At 42.9% G+C, this 19,792-nt stretch overlaps 1 protein-coding gene across 1 annotated transcript in view; it reads left to right on the plus strand.

The window, feature by feature from the left end:
- SH3RF2 (SH3 domain containing ring finger 2) overlaps nt 1-19,792 on the plus strand; it is a 148,566-nt gene that overhangs the window by 103,582 nt on the left and 25,192 nt on the right. Inside the window, exons 5-6 of the mRNA XM_068981215.1 lie at nt 13,691-13,782; nt 15,241-15,411. Coding sequence (XP_068837316.1) covers nt 13,691-13,782; nt 15,241-15,411 — 263 coding nt within the window. The remainder of the gene's footprint in view (nt 1-13,690; nt 13,783-15,240; nt 15,412-19,792) is intronic.

Genomic DNA, 19,792 nt, shown 5'->3' on the forward strand with positions numbered 1-19,792 from the left:
CCTGGCGTGCTGCGATTCATGGAGTCGCAAAGAGTCGGACACGACTGAGCGACTGAACTGAACTGAACTGAACTGATGATTAAGTTGGCGTTTTCCATAGACTGATGGGTTAGTTTAATGTTACAAAATTAGTTGGTATAATCTATCTCGTTAACAAATTAAAGGGAAAAAAAGACCTTTTCAATAGATATAGAAAAGGGTTTGATAAAATTTCTATAGCTATTCATTATGCATATTTTAAAAATCTTAGCAAGCTAGAAGTAAAGGGAACATGATAAATGGAATTTATATAGTCTACAGCAAATATCATACATAATGGTAAAATGTTGAAGGCATTCTCTGTAAGATTAGGAAAAAGAATAAAATGTCCATTATGTTTTACCTCAACACAGGCCCTCCCAGAGCACCTGGAAAAAAACGAAAGATAGGAAGGAAGATAGGGGAAAAAAGTAAAAGGCTAAATATTTGAAAAGAAGAAACATAGCTGTCATTATTTGTAGATGATATTATTGTCTATATAGAAAATGCAAAATAATCTAGAAAAGTATATTAGAAATAAATAAGAACTTAGCAAAGTTACTACATACAAATTAATACAAAAAAGTTCACTGCATTTCTGTATTTTAAAAAGAAAAACACAGAAAAAAAAATTTTTTAAAGGTATATATCATTTACCATAACAACTCAGTTTATAAGTCCAACAAAACATATGCAGGCCCTTTTTGGAGAAAATGTATAAAACTTTACCAAAAGACATTAAGACCTAAAGAAGGTTGGCAGAGGGAAGGACTGGGAGTTTGAGATTAGCCAGTGCAGAATACAGAACAGATAAGCAACAAGGTCCTACTGTATAGCACTGGGAACTGTAATATATTTGATATTCTGTGATAATAATGGAAAAGAATACGAAACAGAATGCATATATGTATAACTGAATCACTTTGCTAAACAGCAGAAATTAACACAAGATTGTAAACCAGCTATACTTAAATAAAATTGTAAAGAAGACCTAAAATAAATGAAGAATTGTGCTCCTGGATAAAAGGACTCACGGTTTTTAGGATGTTGATTCTCCCCAAATTTTTTTACAAATTCAAATCCCAGTGGGTTCTTTGTGTGGAAGTCAAAATGTGATTCTAAAATTCAAATGGAAAGACAAAAAGCCAATGACTAAGATACTTCTAAGAAAGAAGATGGAATTTGGTTAGGGTGAAGAATGGGACCTACCCTATCATATCAAATTTTATTTTAAATCTATAGTAATTAAGATGGCCTGGATTTAGCATAAAGATTCTATTAAACCAATGGAACATACTGGAGAACCTAGAAACAGATACAGCATGAAGACTTGATTTATGACAGAGCAGGCTTTGCAGATCAGAAGGGAAGAATGAACTATGGTGCTGGGTTAATTGGGTATCCATGTGGAAAAAGATGAAATTGGATTCCTCCCTTGTCAAAAAATCAATTCCAGGTGGGTTAAAGACTTAAATGGGAAAGACAAAACTATGAAACTTTTAGAAGACAAGACAGAAGTATATCTTTATGACCTTGGGATAAAAAAAAATCGTATTCAAGATTCTTCAAAAGTATAAACCATAAGGGAATACATTGTAAATCTGACTTTCTTAAAAATAAAAACTTCAGCTCTTCAAAGGACACCACAGAGTAAAAAAATGCAAGCTACAAAAAATTCATATCCAAAATATTAGAACTCCATAACTTAAGAAAACAACTCAAGAGAAGGGAACATAGACAAAGAAAATGAACAGGCATTTCATACAAGAAACAAGAATGGCCCATAAACATTCAAAAAGGAACCCAAGCTCATTATTACTCTGAGAAATTCATTTGAAACCACAATGAGATATCATTTCACACCCACCACAGACAGGTATTAAAAAGCTCAGCATTCCCACACACTGGGGTAACAGGAATTGTCATTCACTGCTGGTGGAGGTGTAAATTGTTACAGCCACACTGGGAACCAGTTTGTTATTACCTAATAAAACTGAGCAGGCTCCTATACAGCCCATCAATTCCACACACAGGAATAGATCCTAGGGGAACTCTTGTACGTGTGCACAGGGGCATACACAAGAATGCTCCTAGCAACATCATTCAGGACAGCCCTGAACTGAACATCACTCAAATGCCACATAAATGATAGGCTGATTAGATGGTGGTAGGTGTATATGATAAAATGTGGGACAGCAGTGAAAACCAACCACAAAAACCTAAAGCAGAAAAACGCAGGTCACAGAAGAACACACGCAACGTGCGTCCATATGCCCTGTGTTCAGAGAAACAGGCAAACCTCAACAACATGCTAAAAGTTGCACAGAAAAATGCTGGAACCATTAGCTAAATTTCTGCATTGTCAGTTCTGGGAGGAGGAAAGAGATCTGATTATAGAGGAATATGCAGAGGGCCTCTAAGCACAGTGTTCGATTCCTGTTTTTACTCGGTTTTGTGAGTTGGGTGGTGGTGTATGCAGATGTTAGTTTTCTTATTCTTCTTTAAATAACAAAAAAATTTTATATACATTTCTATGCATAGTGTACATATATATATATATATATAATTTTTTAATGTCAGTAACAAGGGAACATAACAGAGGAGAGGTGGGGTGTGGGTGTGGAAAGGGGAGGGGTGACAGAAACAGTGTGATCTGCTCAAGGAGCTGAAAAAAGATCCACGGCTGAAGGAAGTGAAGGAGGGAGGGGGCGGGGGATGGGAGGAAGGTGAGGCTGCAGAAGGGGCAGGAGCCAGATCACAGAGAATATTCTAAGCTTCAGTGACTCCCTGGAAGATGGAAATGGAGTTGTCTTCACAGCATTACACAGGATTATCCCTACTGACCTCACTATGTACTTTAGAAGACATTTTTATTTTTATTTTTGTTAATTTTTTGCCATGTCTCACAGCATGTGGGATCTTAGTTCCCTGACCAGGGATCAAACGCTCACCCCCTGCATTGGGGGCAAGGAGTCTTAACCATCGGATCACCAGGGAAGTCCCGTAGAAGATACATTTTGAGGTGGACCTAAAGTAACCTGCTGCCAGCTCCTGAGTGAGTTTCGTTTCTCAGACAATGCTTTTACTCTCAGGGCAGATCATAGCACTGGGCAGCTGCTCCCTGCTCATCCAGAACAGGGAAGGATTGCAGGCTGGGCTGGCTCTGAGACCAGCTTAGGGAAGGAAGGGGAGCAGTCTGGTAAACGAAGTTCTGACTCTGCAAGGATCTCGCTTCTGCCAGGGAATGAAGAAGAAAAACAAACAAACAAAAAAGCACTTCATAGTCCACCTGTCTCCAGATCTATCGTATATTACAGGGCACACTGGCCAGGAACAGTGGTCGTCAGGAACATGACATACCTGTGACCCTGAAAACAGAACTTTGAGGGCTTCCCTGGTGGCTCAGTGGTAAAGAATACTCTTACCAATTCAGGAGATCCAGATTCAGTCCCTGGTCTGAGAAGATCCCACATGCCACAGAGGAAATAAGCCCATGTGCCACAACTTCTGAGCCTATGTTCTAGAGCCTGAGAGCCTCAAGTATTGCGCTTACGTGCTGCAGCCACTGAAACGCTCGTGCTCTAGAGCCTGTGCTTTACAAGAGAAGCCACTGAGATGAGAAGCCCATGCACCGCAGCCGGACAGTAGCCCCTATTTGCCACAACTGGAGAAGAGCCCACATGGCAATGAAGACTCAGCACAGCCAACAAATAAATAAATACAATTATTTTCCTTAAAAAAAAGAACGCTAGAATTTAGCTAGAAGGCCTTTCCTGGGATACCCAAGCATGCCTCACAGACGTCAGCTCTCTAGGCACATGGAGTTAAGTGCTAACCTTGAAAGTGAAAGTTGCTTAATCGTGTCTGACTCTTTGCGACCCCATGGAATAGTCCGTGGAATTCTCCAGGCCAGAATACTGGAGTGGGTAGCCTTTCCTTTCTCCAGGGGATCTTCCCAATCCAGGGATCAAACCCAGGTCTCCCTCATTGCAGGCGGATTCTTTACCAGCTAAGCCACCAGGGAAGCCCCAAGTGCTAACCTTGGTCAGCACTTAAAAGGGCTCCTGGTGTCAACTTAACCACCCACTTGCTGGCCTGAAAAATCACATAATCTTTCCATCTCAGCTTATCTGTAGAAATGAGGATGACAAAAATGAGGCCTGTGTATCACAAGTTAGTATTGGAATCGCAGCATGTGAGTGAAATACCTCTTGGAGATCAAGGCAAGCCTCTCCCAGCAGCTTCCAGAGCACTTTGAGCCCCACCTTATCCCCCATGCCAACATGTGCTATGTTTATGTAACTGTGGGTTTAAGTTCCTTCCCTGGTATACTGGGTGAGGTCCACCTGAGGAAGGAACTCTGTGTGTCTTGGTTGTTCCATTAGCTCCAACGCTGAGGAACAAATAAGGCCCACACACTGCAACTGCTGAATATGGCTCAAGTCTCTCGTAATAAAAGAAGAGAATGAATTTTTAACTCTATAAAGTTCAGTGGTCAACTCTAGATTATTGATAGTGGTGGTATAGAAACCACCATACAATACTTATTTTCTGTCTGTAAAAGGCAGCCCTTCTTTGAGCCCTGAGTGAACACTCCATAGGTTCAGGCCCTTGTTCGTTCCTAGGCGTCCTGAGATGCTGGACCACAGGGGCTGGCTCACGCTCTGTTGAGGAGGACAGCACCCCATGCCCTGCAAACTCCTGAGAGGCATGCACCCTGGAAGAAACAGCTGAGTACCACAGCAGGGGTGGGGCTGGGGGACAGCAAACATATTTTGGAAAGCCAGGGACCTGAAAGCTCCTCTAGAAGAGAAGAAAGAGGCCTGCTTACTCCCATCCCCACCTCATTCTTGGGTCCTGCTCTCAGTCCAAGACCTCGCAGGGCTGACACATAAAAGAGGGTGCTCCACCCACACCACCCACACCCTGCACAGCAGCTAATCTCTTAGTAGACCAAAATAAGTAATATTTAATTAAAATATACACCCTACTATATATAAAACAGAAAACAAGGACCCACTGTATAGAACAAGGAACTCTATGCAACATCTTGTAATAACCTATAATGGAAGAGAATTTTAAAGAATACTTGTAGGTGGCACAGTGGTAAAGACTGCCTGCCAATGAAGGAGACACAGGAGATGTGGGTTCAATCCCTGTGTCGGGAAGATCCCCTGGAGGAGGAAATGACAACCCACTCTAGAATTTTTGCCTGGAAAATCCCATAGACAGAGGAGCCTGGCAGGCTACAGTCCATGTGGTCACTAAGAGTCAAACACAGCTTAGTGACTGAGCACACGCACACGTGTATTTTTATCTATGTATTTATATCTATATATAACTGGATAGGGATTCCCTGATGGCTCAGATGGTAAAGAATCTGCCTGCAATGCAGCAGACCCCTGTTCAATCCCTGGGTTGGGAAGATCCCATGAAAAAGGGAATCCCATAGACAGAGGAGCCTGGCTACAGTCCATGGAGTCACAAAGAGTCAGACACAACTGAGTGACTAACACATGACTGAATCACTTTGCTGTGTACCTGAAACTAACACAACATTGTAAATCAACTGTGTTTCAATTAAAAAAAATTTTTTTTAAATAAGCAATATGTACTTTGGCCACCTCATGCAAAGAGTTGACTCATCGGAAAAGACCCTGATGCTGGGAGGGATTGGGGGCAGGAGGAGAAGGGGACGACAGAGGTTGAGATGGCTGGATGGCATCACTGACTCGATGGACATGACTTTGAGTGAACCCCGGGAGATGGTGATGGACAGGGAGGCCTGGTGTGCTGTGATTCATGGGGTTGAAAAGAGTTGGACACGACTGAGCGACTGAACTGAACTGATTCAGCACTTACACTGTGCTAAATAATACACATGAGTTCTTTTATTCAATCCTCATAACAACTCTAGGAGAGAAATACCATTATTGCCCCCATTTTACAGATGAGGAAATGGAGGGGCCACAGAAATTTATCCTTGCCCAAGATTACATATGCTAGAAAATGCTCGAGCTGCAAAGTCACATGCCTAAGTAGGCTAGAGCTGCCTCCAGAGGCCTGGGCGAGGGTGCCGAGTCCCAGATTTGGGAGGCCAGGGCCAGCGGAACGCTGCAGCAGCTCCCGCCAGGCCCGAGCCCCCTCTCCTCCCTTACTTAACACCTGAAAATGCCCAGCGGCCACACAGCTGTGCATTCCTCTGCTCCTGATAAAGACTTCTTTTCAATGAATCACTTCCTTCAAAAGAAGGAAAAAATGCTTTTAGATCATTGCAGAAATTCCCACCCACATTCTTGAATACCAGCACTTTCTCTCATCCTGCTCAGATCCCCGGATCCTACCCCAGGAAGCACCAGAGCCTAGAAGACCACAAAGGTAGCCTCACAAACCCTTTGTGGCACGGGGACCTGAGGTCATAGGTGACCTCAGGAAACCACCCACCCACCAGAGGCCCTTTCATTCAGACAGGCTGGGCCTGTGTCTTGAATACCACTGACAGGAACAGACCTGCCTTCCTCAGAAGCTGGCCATCTACCCGGCTGTCTTCATTTACCGGGTGGGGCCTCCGTCTCTGTCTTGTTCTGGCTGTCCTTCCTCCCTGGTTTTACCTTGCTCTTACTCCATTCATTCACTCATTTTTGTTTTCACCTTACTGATGGAACCTCTGTCTGATCCCTAGGTATCCACATTTGAGTTTGCCCATTTTCAGGTGGCCCCCTGACATATGAGGATCACTAGCCCACTGTCAGGTTAACCTGTCACCCCTATATCCTTTGCTAATTCCAGCATTTGGGCTGGGTCAAGCTAAGGTCACTTCCTGCAAGCTAGATAATATAGTCATATTTTTTAACAGCTTTATTGAGTTATAGATACATACAGTAAAGTTCAACGATTTTAACTATACAGCTCAATGACTTGGCAGATGTTAAACGGCATGTGATGACTACTGAAACCGAGGTACAGAATCTTTCTATCACCCTCAAAAGTTTCCTTGTGCCCCTTTGCAATGAATCATCTCTCCCCATCCCTGGCTCTTGGCAATTTTTAACCTGTCACTACAGAATACGTAGTTTTGTGTGTCCTGCTGCTTTTACTTAGGATGATGTTAAGATTCATCCACATCATTGCATGTATTGCTGAGGGGGTTTCCATTGTGTTTGTACCACAGTTTGTTCATTCACCAGTTGATTGGCATTCAGGTTGTTTTCAGCTTCTGGCTAAAACAAATAAAGTTGCTATGAACATTCCTGTACAAGTCCTTGTGTGGACATAAGTTTGCATTTCTCTTAAGTAAAAACCTGTGAGTAGGATTACAGTGTGGTAAATATATGTTTTAAGGCTTCCCTGGTGGCTCAGAGGTTAAAGCGTCTGCCTGCAATGCGGGAGACCTGGGTTTGATCTGTGGGTCAGGAAGATCCCCTGGAGAAGGAAATGGTAACCCACTCCAGTATTCTTGCCTGGAGAATCCCGTGGACAGAGGAGCCTGGTGGGCTACAGTCCACGGGGTCGCAAAGAGTCGGACACGACTGAGCAACTTCACTTCACTTCACTTCACTTTACTAAAAATGGCCAATTCATTGTCCGATGGCACCCACCAGGAGCAGATAAGAATTCTAGTTGTTCCACATCCTCATTGACACTTGGTATGGTCAGTCTTTTTAATTTCAGCCATTCTCATAGGTGTGTAGTAGTATCTCATGGTTTTAATTTGCATTTTCCTGATTATTGTTGATGTTGAACATTTTTCCACGTGCTTACTAGCCACTTGATATTATCTTCTTTTGTGATGTCCTTTTCCCATTTTAAAAAATTCATTTGGCTGCAGCAGGTCTTAGTTGTGGGCATGTAGAGTCTTTGTTGTATCATGCAGAATCTTTCATTGCATCGAATGGACTCTCTGGTTGTGGCACGCCAGCTCAGTAGTTGCAGCCCATGGGCTTAGTTGCTCCGAGGCATATGGGTCTTAGTTCTCCAACCAGGGATCAAGACCACATTTCTTGCATTGCAAGATGGATTCTTAACCGCTGGACCACCAGGGAAGTCCCTTTTGCCCATCTTTTAATTGGGTTGTCTTCTGAATGAGTTATAAGAGCTTCCCCAGTCTTAATCTCCCCTTTCTTCTTCCTTCCTCTGTCCCCCTGGATCTTTCTCTTTCCCCCATGTGTCTTTGTCCCAGTTTCTGACTCTCTGCCCCACTCTCAGAGCTGTCCACCATCTCCCTCTCTCCCTCCTTCTCCTTCCCCATTTGTATTTTCCCTTCTCCTCCCTGACACCTCAAACTGAAAATCTGGCCTCCCTTCCCATTTCAGCTTAGAAAGAAATCCAACACAAACCCAGTGATTTCAGTTCTGGCAGGTTTCCCTGTTCCAATTAGGAGCGAAATACCCATCTCTCCAGCTGAAGACCTAGAGAAGTAAAAAGATAACTTCTTTAGGTGTAATGGAAGGATGGTTTTCTTCGCATTTTGGCATCTTCCTCCTCCCTAAATGATTAATAGTGCTTATGGATGGTAGGACTTTTTACTCAAGCATAACAATGGAAAGTCACAGGTGTTATGTGAAGTTCATCCTGCTTAATCAGTGATCCAACAGCCTTCACAAACATAAGATTAGTTGTTCACATAATGCAGCTCTCCCTTGGCATATCTCCCAATCCCAGAAGGATTATATCTTGCCCAGTCGCAAGGGAGGAGCAGCCTAACCCAAAGCCGGCAGCTTGTTTGAGGGAACCAGTATGACAATGTTTGATTGCAAAGTTCACAACACTTTATGAAGTATTAGAGACTTTCAGATGGATGACCAAGGAATGGTCTGGGTTTTTTTTTTCTTTTAATAAAATTTTAAAGGTCATATTCCACTTACAGTTATTACAAAATATTGGCTGTATCCCCTATGTTGTAAATACATCCTTGTAGACTATCTTATACCCCAATAACTTGTACCTCCCACTCCCCGACCCCTATATTGTCCCTCCCCACTCTTCACACTGGTAGCCCCAAGTTTGTTCCCTGTATCTGTGAGTCTGCTCTCTTTTTGTTATATTCACTAGTTTGTTGTATTTTTTAGATTCCACTGTTTATTGTTGTTGTTAGTCACCAAGTCATGTCCCAACTCTTTTGCAACCCCATAGGCTGTCACCTACCAGGCTCCTCTGTCCATAGGATTTTCCAGGCAACAAGACTGGAGTAGGTTGCAGTTTCCTTCTCCAGGGGATCTTCCACATCTCCTGTGCTACAGGCAGAGTCTTTACCAATGAGAAACCAGGGAAGCCCCCCAAATCTTAAAAACGTATTGATACACGGAAAAAACAATAGAATAGTGTCCATAATGTGGCATTTTTCCATAAATTAAAAAATGAACAGGTATAGATATATGATGTTGGTATATGCATACATACATTTTCCCCAAAAAAAAAATCACAAGAAAGCAGTAGCAGTGATGAGATTTGGATAATAGAGTTATACCGGGAAAAGGGTATTAAGTAATATCATACAGTATTTGTCTTTCTCTTTCTTATTTCACGTAGCATAATGCCCTCCAAGTCCATCCATGTTGCTACAAATAGCAAAATTTTGTTCTTTTTATGGCTGAGTAATATTCCATTGTGTGTGTATATGTACCATATCTTCATTATCCATTCATCTGTTGATGTACACTTACATTGCTTCCATATCTTGGCAATTATAAAATATGCTGCTGTAAGCATCAGGGTGCATGTATCTTTTCAAATTAATGTTTTTGGATTTTTTGGACATGCACTCAGGAGTCAAATTTCTGGATCATTTGGTAGTTCTATTTTTAAATTTTTAAAAATTAAAATTTAAAAAATTTTTAATTTTAAAAATTTAGAAACTTCCATACTGTTTTCCACAGTGGCTTCAGCAGTTTACATCCCCACCAACAGTGTATGAGGGTTTCCTTTTCTTCCTGTTCTCACCAACATTTGTTATTTGTGTTCATTTTGATGATAGTCATCCATTCTGGCTGGTATGAGGCGACATGTCATTGTGGTTTTGATTTGCATTTCCCCAATGATTAGCAGCATTGAGCATCTTTTCATGTGCCTGTTTACCATCGCATTTAATGTTGATTCCATTCTTCTGTCCATTTTTAAATCATATCATTTTGTTTTTTTAATGTTGAGTTATGTGGGGTATTTATATATGTTGAATATTAATCTCTTACTGGTCATATAATTTACTGATACCTTCTCCCATTCAGTAGGCTGTCTTTTTATTTTGTCAATGGTTACCTTTGCTGTGCAAAAACTTTTTTAAACTAGGTCCCACTTGTTTATTTTTGCTTTTATCTCCTTTACTCTAGGAGACAGATCCAAAAATATTGCTACAATTTATATCAAAGAGTTTTCTGTCTATATTTTACTCTAAGTTTTATCGTATCCAGTGTTACATTTAAGTCTTTAATCCTTTTTGAGTTTATTTTTGTACATGGTATTTGACAATGTTCTAATTTCTTTTACATGTAGCTGTCCAGTTTTCTCAGCATCATTTATTGAAAAGACTGTCTTTTCTCCATTGTATATTCTTGATTCTTTTGTCATAGACTAATTGAATATAAGTACGTAGATTTTTTTCTGGGCTCTCAAACCTGTTCCATTGATCTATGTGTCTGTTTTTGTGCCAGTACCGTTTTTTTTACTGTAACTTTGTACTGTAATCTGAGGTCAAGGATTGTCATCCCTCTAGCTCTGTTCTTCTTTCTCAAGATTGTTTTGGCTATTTGGAGTCTTTTGTGTTTCCATACAGATTTTTAAATTATTTTAGGTCTGTAAAAAAAAAATTCCTTTGATATTTTGATAGGGATTGCAGTGAATCTGTGGGTTACCTTAGGTAGTATGGTCATTTTAATAATATTGATTCCCTACCAAGTTGGACTTTTTCCTAAATTTCTTCTTCTGATCTTTCATTGTTAGTGTATAGAAATGCAACAAATTCTGTATATGAATTTTGTATCCTGCAACTTTACTACTAGAGTTCTTGATGAGCTCTGAGCTATAGTAGTTTTTTTGGTGGTGTCTTCAGGATTTTCCATGTATAGTATCATGTCACCTGCAGACAGTAACAGTTTCACTTCTTCCTTTCCAATTTGGATTCCTTTTATTTCTTTTTTTCTTTGGTTGCTGTGGCTAGGACTTCCAAAACTGTGTTGGACAGAAGTGGTGAGAATGGACCTCCTTGTCTTATTCCTGATCTTAGAGGAAATACTTCCAGCTTTTCACCATTAAATATGATGCTAGCTATGGGTTTGTCATATCTGGCCTTTATTATGTTGAGGTATGTTCCTTCTATGCCTGCTCTCTGGAGAGTTTTTATCATAATGATGTCAAACTTTATAAAAAGCTTTTTGTACATCTATTAAGATAATCATATGGTTTGGGACTTTTTAAAAAGCTTATTAAAATATATTTTATATACAATATCATATTTCACATACCATAAAATATATTTTACATTTAACCCATTTAAGATATATAAATAGAACTATGTAATGTTTCTTGTGTCTTGCTTTTTTCAATCAGCATAATGTTTTCACAGTTTATCCATGTTATGGCATATATCAATACTTTATTTCTTTTGTGGTTGAATAATATTCCACTGTAAAATATTATTCCATTGTATAGATATACCATGTTTTCTTTATTCATTCTTCAACCAGTAGACATTTAGGTTATTTCCACCTTTTGTCTATTATAAATAATACTGCTGTAAAATTCACATACAAGCTTTAGTGTGGTTGTATGTTTTCATTTCTCTTGGATGTCAGACTTAGCGAATCATATGGTAACTCTATGAGTTATCTGAGGGGCTGCAAAACTATTTTCCAAAGAGCTGGAACCATTTTACATTTCCACCAACACTGTATGAGGGTTTAGATTTCTCTATACTCTTGCCACGGAGAAGGCAATGGCACCCCACTGCAGTACTCTTGCCTGGAAAATCCCATGGATGGAGGAGCCTGCTAGGCTGCAGTCCATGGGGTCGCTGAGGGTCAGACACGACTGAGCGACTTCACTTTCACTTTTCATTTTCATGCATTGGAGAAGGGAATGGCACCCCACTCCAGTGTTCTTGCCTGGAGAATCTCAGGGACGGGGGAGCCTGGTGGGCTGCCGTCTATGGGGTCGCACAGAGTTGGACACGACTGAAGTGACATAGCAGCAGCAGCATAGTCTTGCCAACCCTTCTTACTATCTAACTGGAATGGTTTTCTGATCCTATAACTGAATTGAAACATCACACACACATACACAACCATACATATATTTATACAATCATTGACACAGACACACACACAAAACTATTTCCATGCCTTCTTGCACACACCTCTAGAGTTCATAGACATATATACAGAATTCCAGATAGACGTTCACAACCATACATACATATGTCACACATAGCATACATGCTTATCTGACCCACATGCATGAACACAATAAGATATACAATAGACCAGTGCCATCAAACATGTACATACAATTGTCACAGGTTCTGAATAAACATACACACTTGTACACACATACTCAGTAATGGATTCACAACTGCTCAAACACACATTATGCAAATAATAGTTGTACCCACAAAGCACAGTCCTAAAAAGGCACATATATGTAGCTACCATGACTAAAAGGTAGATAACTGAAGACTGGTTGAATGTGTTTACTCTGGATGGCATGGAAATAGTTGAGATTTCATTAATATTTGGTGTAGTGGGTAGAAAGATGTTTTCATTCATTCATTAAGTTACAAGTAACATATTAAGCATATAAGAAACACAAGATAAACAAGACATAGTCCCTTCCTCATGAACTTGTAGTCTAGTGATGGGGGATGGTCAGTAAATAAACAAGGAAACAATCACGGTCTGTGATATGTGCTGAGAAGAAAATAAGCAAGGTAAAACATTAGATAATAAGAGAAGCCTCAGGATAGTTGGCAGTTTCCAGATGCTTTTAGAATTTTTGCTCCCTCTTTCAGCCTGGAAAAGTGAAGAGGTTGCAGATTCACCATCACTAAGTCACAGGATAAACCGGTGTGTGTGTGTGTGTGTGTGTGTGTGTGTGTGTGTGCGCATGTGCGTGTGTGTGTGTGTGTGTTAATACTAACATTAGTGAGAGTATGGGCTCAGGACCTGGAGTACCTGGTTTTCAATGTCGGTTCATTCTAGTTGAGTGATTTTTCTCTTTCCCTCAGTTCCTCATCCAAAAATAGGGATAATAATAGTTCCTTTAATAAGGATTAAACTAGCTGATACTTACGAAGCACTTAAAACTGCCTGGCGAGTGTTCTCAACATTAGCCATCATATCATTTTTCAAGAACAGGTTTTCTTAGAGGGAGGTGAGTGCTCTAGGAAATGGGTGGGGAGGGGCTGGGGGAACATAAAGAAGAGCCTGACAGTGCTCTGTTGACTGTAAATTGAACGAGCCTTCATCCCAAGCCTTATCTGAGCAGTCTTTTGGAATGTGACCCTGGCATACCACCCCAACAGACCATAAACCAATCCACCACCACTCTGCTCTGCCCACAGCCACAAACCACAGAGAAAAAGACACACGATGGGTGGTGCTGGGTGTGCCTGTTGGTTTTCAGTTGCATTAGAATGCAGCAGCTCTGCTGTGGGTCTGGCTCCTAATGCTTGCTGTTTCTGCAGGTCAGCACCTATCACCCTGCACCTGCCTCCCCAGGACATTCCACAGCCATTGTCAGTCTTCCTGGCTCCCAGCAACACCTCTCAGCTAACATGTGAGTAAAAAAAAAAAAAAGAGTTCAACCCTCCACTCCTGGTCCTGGCACAGAGCAGTCATCTTTGCCATCCCTCTGTCATCGAGCATCCCCATCCCTAACCATCCCATGCAGAGAAACAACAGCTTCCCTTCCTTTACAATGTCCAAAGGAAATGATGAAAATTACAAATTACCGAACTACGTCATCCTGGCCCATTATTTTACAAAAGCAGAAAGAGACTAGATTATGTACCAAAACCCTACAGGGAGATTGGGTACTGAGTGATTTCTGTTGTTTTTCTTTAGATTCACAATGCTTGGTCATCAGTAGATGCTGCTGTATCAGTGAGAAATAAATATAACATTTCAGGAGGAAAAGAAATCTTGCAGATGAGAACATTCTCCTAGCCCCTTTGATAAAACCTTTCAGTGCCTCAAAGTCCTTAGAGCAGTTGTCCCCAACCTCTGGGCTCTAATGCTGATGATCTGAGGTGGAGCTGGTATAATAATGACAGAGATAAAGTGCACAATAAATGTACTTTGTGCACTTGAACGTGTACTTGAATCATCCTGAAACCATCCCACTGGCGCCAAAAAGGTTAGGAACTGCTGCCTTAGCGTCTATCCAGCTCGAAGCCATACACTTTTAATGCCAAATCTGGGAAAGCAAAGTGGGTTATTTTTAATGCCTTTAGTTGGGTAATTATTCTCCTTCCAAAGCCTAACTACTCCCCAGGGTCTTTATCCCCCAGCTCATACCTGGATGTTATCTACCCAAGCTACTATGTGGACTTCAGAGTGGAAAGTCACTGCTCCAACCCAAGAACATTTCTGCCACGTTTCAAGCCCATCTTCCTCCATCCCACAATGCAGCCAATATTCATTCCACTGTGTGCCGAAACACTGAAATTAACCCTTGCCTCCCACTACCCCATGTCCATCTCCTGCCTACATTAAGCTAGCATCTTGTGAGTCAGACACGTCACTACCCTCAGGAGAGAGAATGGATCAGAGAGGCTTCTATGCTGACCCCTCGGTTCCCTGACCCTTGATGGCTGTGACCACTGTCTTGAGGGTACTCTAAGCAGTGTGAACAAGCATCCTATATAAAACCATCACTTTCAGGCTTTCGACCCAACTCTGCCACTGATTCCTGGTCACCAACTCCTTTCTCTATTCTCAGCCAGTTTCCCCAATGTCAAAATACTGATGTGACCTCAGTGAGTGACCTGGAGCTTCAGAGTACTCTATGCAGGAGGGAGGAGATGGAGGGGGCAGGGATTTGGGGCCCTCCACTGCAACTGCAGTAAGATTCCACCATTTCTATCTGCCTTACATAGTGAGGTTTCAATTCTTAAAAGATGTTTAGTGCTAACCACTGGGTCATGGACTCTGAGTTTTCCTCTCCCTTCACCCTTTGCTGGTTCCATTAGGCACACTTACCAGCGTCCTTCACCAGTTCCCTGTGTTTCCCCAGGTTTGTAGCTCTGCACTCCTACTCAGCCCATGGACCTGATGAACTGGACCTACAGAAGGGAGAGGGTGTCAGGGTCCTGGGCAAGTACCAGGACGGCTGGCTCAGGGGCGTCTCCTTGGTGACCGGGCGAGTTGGCATCTTCCCCAACAACTATGTCATCCCCATTTTCAGGTGCGTCCTCTCCAATCTCAGGAATCAGAGGGTTGGATCATCTAGGCCAGAGTCCATCTCTGAGTGGAATGGCTGAAAGACTCAATCCTTTCAGAGCGTGGGCCAAGAAACAATTTTTGCTTCACTATCCTCCTAATGGTTAATTTAAAAAAAAAAAAAGTAAAATAGTTATCTTTTAAATAGCTCTTCACATTTTACAAGTATTGATACTTTTGCATCTTTTAACTCTTCGGCTATGCTCGAGTCGGACACAACTGAGTGACTTCACTTTCACTTTTCACTTTCATGCATTGGAGAAGGAAATGGCAACCCACTCCAGTGTTCTTGCCTGGAGAATCCCAAGGACAGGGGAGCCTGGTGGGCTGCCATCTATGGGGTCACACAGAGTCGGACACGACTGAAGTGACTTAGCAGCAGCAGCAGCAGCATGCTCGAGTATCCCAGTAGGTGGGTGTTATTTTACAGATGATGAAGGTGATGTGCAGTTAACCAGCCTGCTCAGGAACTAGACTTCAGTTCTACTGTACAACCCCCACAAATCACACTTCACTGTCTTCACCCAGACACTCCATAATCATAGAACAATGGGAAAGCCCAAAGATCAGAAGACCTCTGGGAGCACCTTAGGAGACTTCCCAGGATGTGGTGCCATTAGGCAAGGTTTTCGTGACTCAGACCACCAACCCCCCACTCATGTGCTAGTTACCCTGCAGGTCTTCTTTCCAAACAGCTTTCCCAACCTTTTTCATTCTCTGGCACATTCATCAGTTGCACTGCTGCACAGTTTGTTCAGCCACCTCATACAACCACAAGTACACACAGGCCCCCAAAACTATCCATGGCTCCTCCTATACGTCCAGGTGCTACCTCCACCCCCTATAAGTCCAGGCAAAGCCTATCACAAGGTACCAAGCCCCTTACCACACATAAACACTACCTTTATGACATACCAAAGAGTCATAACTCCAAGGAAACGGATAATCCCATTGTTCTCTATAGGGGTTAGAGCAGGAGTCATATGTGGCCAGTTTGGGGGACCTTCCTGTAGGTGGGCCGTGTGTCCAGAGGAGGGCTGCAATGGTGAGAAAATAGAAGCTACATCACTGGATAAACCTAGAAAGACACTAGGATTGTTTGAGTGCAGAAGACAAGGGTCAGAGAGACCATAATAGACTGTGTAGATCAGGAAGCAGGCTTGTTCCCTCAGGGGACAGTGAACCAGTGAATACAACTTAGAAGATTCTGGTTCAATAAAAGACTGCGCTTGCTTTTATTGAGGTGGCAGATCCCCTTTCTAGATAGAATACAGGCAAAGTGTGGGTACCAATAGATCCAGGCAAAAAGATTTCTTTGCATGCCAGAAAGTTGGAATAGGTCATAGTTACTCCCTTCGGTGGTTTTTGGAATTTGTTAGAAATTTGCAAAATCCCCAAAGGCAAACTAAGGATGCCTATAACTGATGCTTTAATCCATTTAGTCAGCAAATATATACTGAGCACAGTAGGTTAGGCACCCTTCTAGATACTGGAGAAACACCAGTGAACAAAATACACAGAAATCTCTGCCCACTGGAGCTTATACTCTGGTGGGATGGACAGAAAGGACGTGTAAGGAATATAAGTGGTGTGCTGATGATAAGGTCTAAGGAGAAAAAATCAGTCAGGAAAGGGGGATAGAATTTATGTAGGGGTGACTACAATGTTAATAGTCTGGTCGGGGGTGGGCTGGCTGAGCGGTGAGAAGGAAGAACAGAGGGGTGCGGGAAGCGCATTCCAGGCCCAGGGAACAGCGAGGACAGATCAAAGGCCCTGGGGAAGGAGCACCCTGACCTGAAGGCCTAGGGGCTGGATTAGGGAAGGGAGGGGGCTCCTACAAGATGAGGCCAGAGTGGTGACAGGGATTCAGATTCAGAATTTGCTCAGTCATAATGAGGAATATGACTTCAACCATGTTATAGGGCTTGGAGCAGAAGCGTGACATGATCTAACTTGCATTGTAATCAGAACCCCTCTGGTTGCTGGGTTGAGAGTAAACTGTAGACAGGAAAGGTGGAAGCAGAGAGACTGGTTAAGCGGATATGGTAAGAATCCGGGGGGTCGGGGTTGGGGGGAGCTAGGGCGGGAAGGGGGGCGGTGTTGACGGTGAAATGAACAAAGGTGCTGGCTGTGGAGGGAGGGAGGGGGCAGTGGTTAGATTGTGGTTTATTCTAAAGGTAGAAACAATAGGATTTTCTGACAAATCCAATTCTGGGTGTAAAAAGAGAGGATTCAAAGTGAATCCTGAGTAACTGAAGACAAGGTTGCCTTTTACTGAGATGGAGTTGAAATCCAAAAGAGGAACAAACAGGTTTTGAGGTGTTAGTGAGGGGAAGCAAAAGCCTGGTTTGCAGCACATTGTCTCAGATGCCTTAGTATTCCTAGTAAATGGTTGCGTCTATACACATCTAGCATTTAAGAAAGAAGTCTAGGCTTAAGATGAAAGCCCAAAGACTAGATGAAATCATCGAGGTAAGATCCGTTGTGGTGGAGAGAATGACAGTGAGCCGGGAGCTCAATTCCTCAAGGAAACAGGGAAAGTGATGTCTGCAACAAGGCAGAGTAGGAGATGGTAGAGTCTGTTCTTGTGAGTCCAAGCTGGGAAGTCTTGAGGAGAGTGGGAGGATAGTTCAGAAGTGACAGAGAAGAGCAAAGACCTACCTTAACATATGAATAGTCTTCCCTGGAAGAAACTATCGTGAACTCTCTAGGGCCATCTCTACTACTCTAGTGGGGCATTTGCATCAGGCCTTAGCCTAAAGTCCTGATTATTCCATAAAAAAGCCATTAAAGTAAGAGTCACTGTATAATTCATCATCCAAACTAGGACATTTTTGAGATAGAAGAGGGACACTACCAGGAGTGCAGGTGTAAACTGAGACTCTCCCTGGAAAATCTAGACTTAAGGTCACCCTAACTAGAAGGCACATGGGACTCTGTTCCAATGTAGTTCAAGGCTCCAGCTTCCCATTCGCTCCTTGGCTTTTCTCCAAGGTAGATCTATTCTTGGGCAAATGATGAGCTTCTCGACTCACTCTATCCGAGGTGGCAGTGTGTCCGATGGTGGATAGATGTTCAGCAGCACCGTAGGTGGCCATGAGTCCCTCCCCACCCCTGGCTCATAGAAACCTGATTATGTGCATATATTGAGATGCTGCTGATGCTGATGCTGATGTGTGTGTTTGCTTCCAGGAAATCAGCATTTCCAGAAAGGAAAGTCACTGTCACAGTATAATCTCCTTAGGGCTATTAGTTGACACCAGATCAATGCTTTCTCTGTGTGTATGTTTCCTCTGACAGCCTCCCAGATGCAGAGAAAGTTTCCATCCCCAAAACCTTGGATGCAGATGACATGCTCAATTCGTCTATCTAGGGGCAGCTCACCCTTGTTCTTAACAACCCTTCTCACTGTGGGAGGCTTGGTTCCTCCCAGTTCTCAGGGCTAAATGAGGCCAACCTTTGTCAGGGGAGTTTCTGCTACTGAGTGGGTTGGACTACCTGTGCGAGGTCACTTTCTGCTCTTTGGTTCTGTGTGAGTGAGAGGTTTTCCCCCCATTTTCATCGTGTGTTTGCAGGGATGGCTCTGCACTACCTCCAGCCCCCATGGTGTACAGGACTGCCTTTTCTAAGACAGCCAGACCTCCAAGGTGTGAGGTGCCCCCTGAGATTTGAACCTTTGCTCTTAATCAGCATCATCTCCTAATGCACTGAGCCAGACAGAGTCTGGGGATCAACTGAGAGACCAGAGTTGACCAAAATGCCAGGGTTTCGATTTACGGTTCAGCAAGTGAGCCTTTTAATTACCGAAAGAGGAGAGGCTGCTGGGGTGTGTGAAGCTCCAGCACTCTGCTAGAGGGTAACGCCAGCCTGTCCAGCTATGCTCACCACACCTAGATCTCTGCCACCACGACCTATTCCCCAGATCCCAGAGATAGCCCGTGGGTCGGGGGTACACCACACTTGTCATGTTTTCATTCAGGCCCTTCATAGCAGCACCTACTTGCTTTTGGGTTTCCTCCTCCACACCCAGTCTCAATGGAGGCATGTTTCCTCCCATTTTAGAGGCTGCAGAAACCAGCTCCTCCCCATTCCTTCTCCTCCTCTTCACTCTCCCTCTCCCCTCCCCATCCTCCCCAACCTCCTCAGCTCATCACCACAGCTGAGGGACACGCTTAGCCTCTCAGAACTTGGAAATGGGAACAAGGAAGCAACAAGGGAGGAAAGTACATGGGCCAAGTTGAAGACTGTTCATGGCGAGCACTCAAGCAGCAGCCCCTGATCAGACACTCCCCACCTCAGACTCCTGCCTCCCACTCTCAGCAGCCTCCCTAGGATCCTGTTTCCAC

The sequence above is a fragment of the Capricornis sumatraensis genome, chromosome 9 (assembly GCF_032405125.1).
Source record: "Capricornis sumatraensis isolate serow.1 chromosome 9, serow.2, whole genome shotgun sequence".
Classification (NCBI taxonomy): Eukaryota; Metazoa; Chordata; class Mammalia; order Artiodactyla; family Bovidae; genus Capricornis; species Capricornis sumatraensis.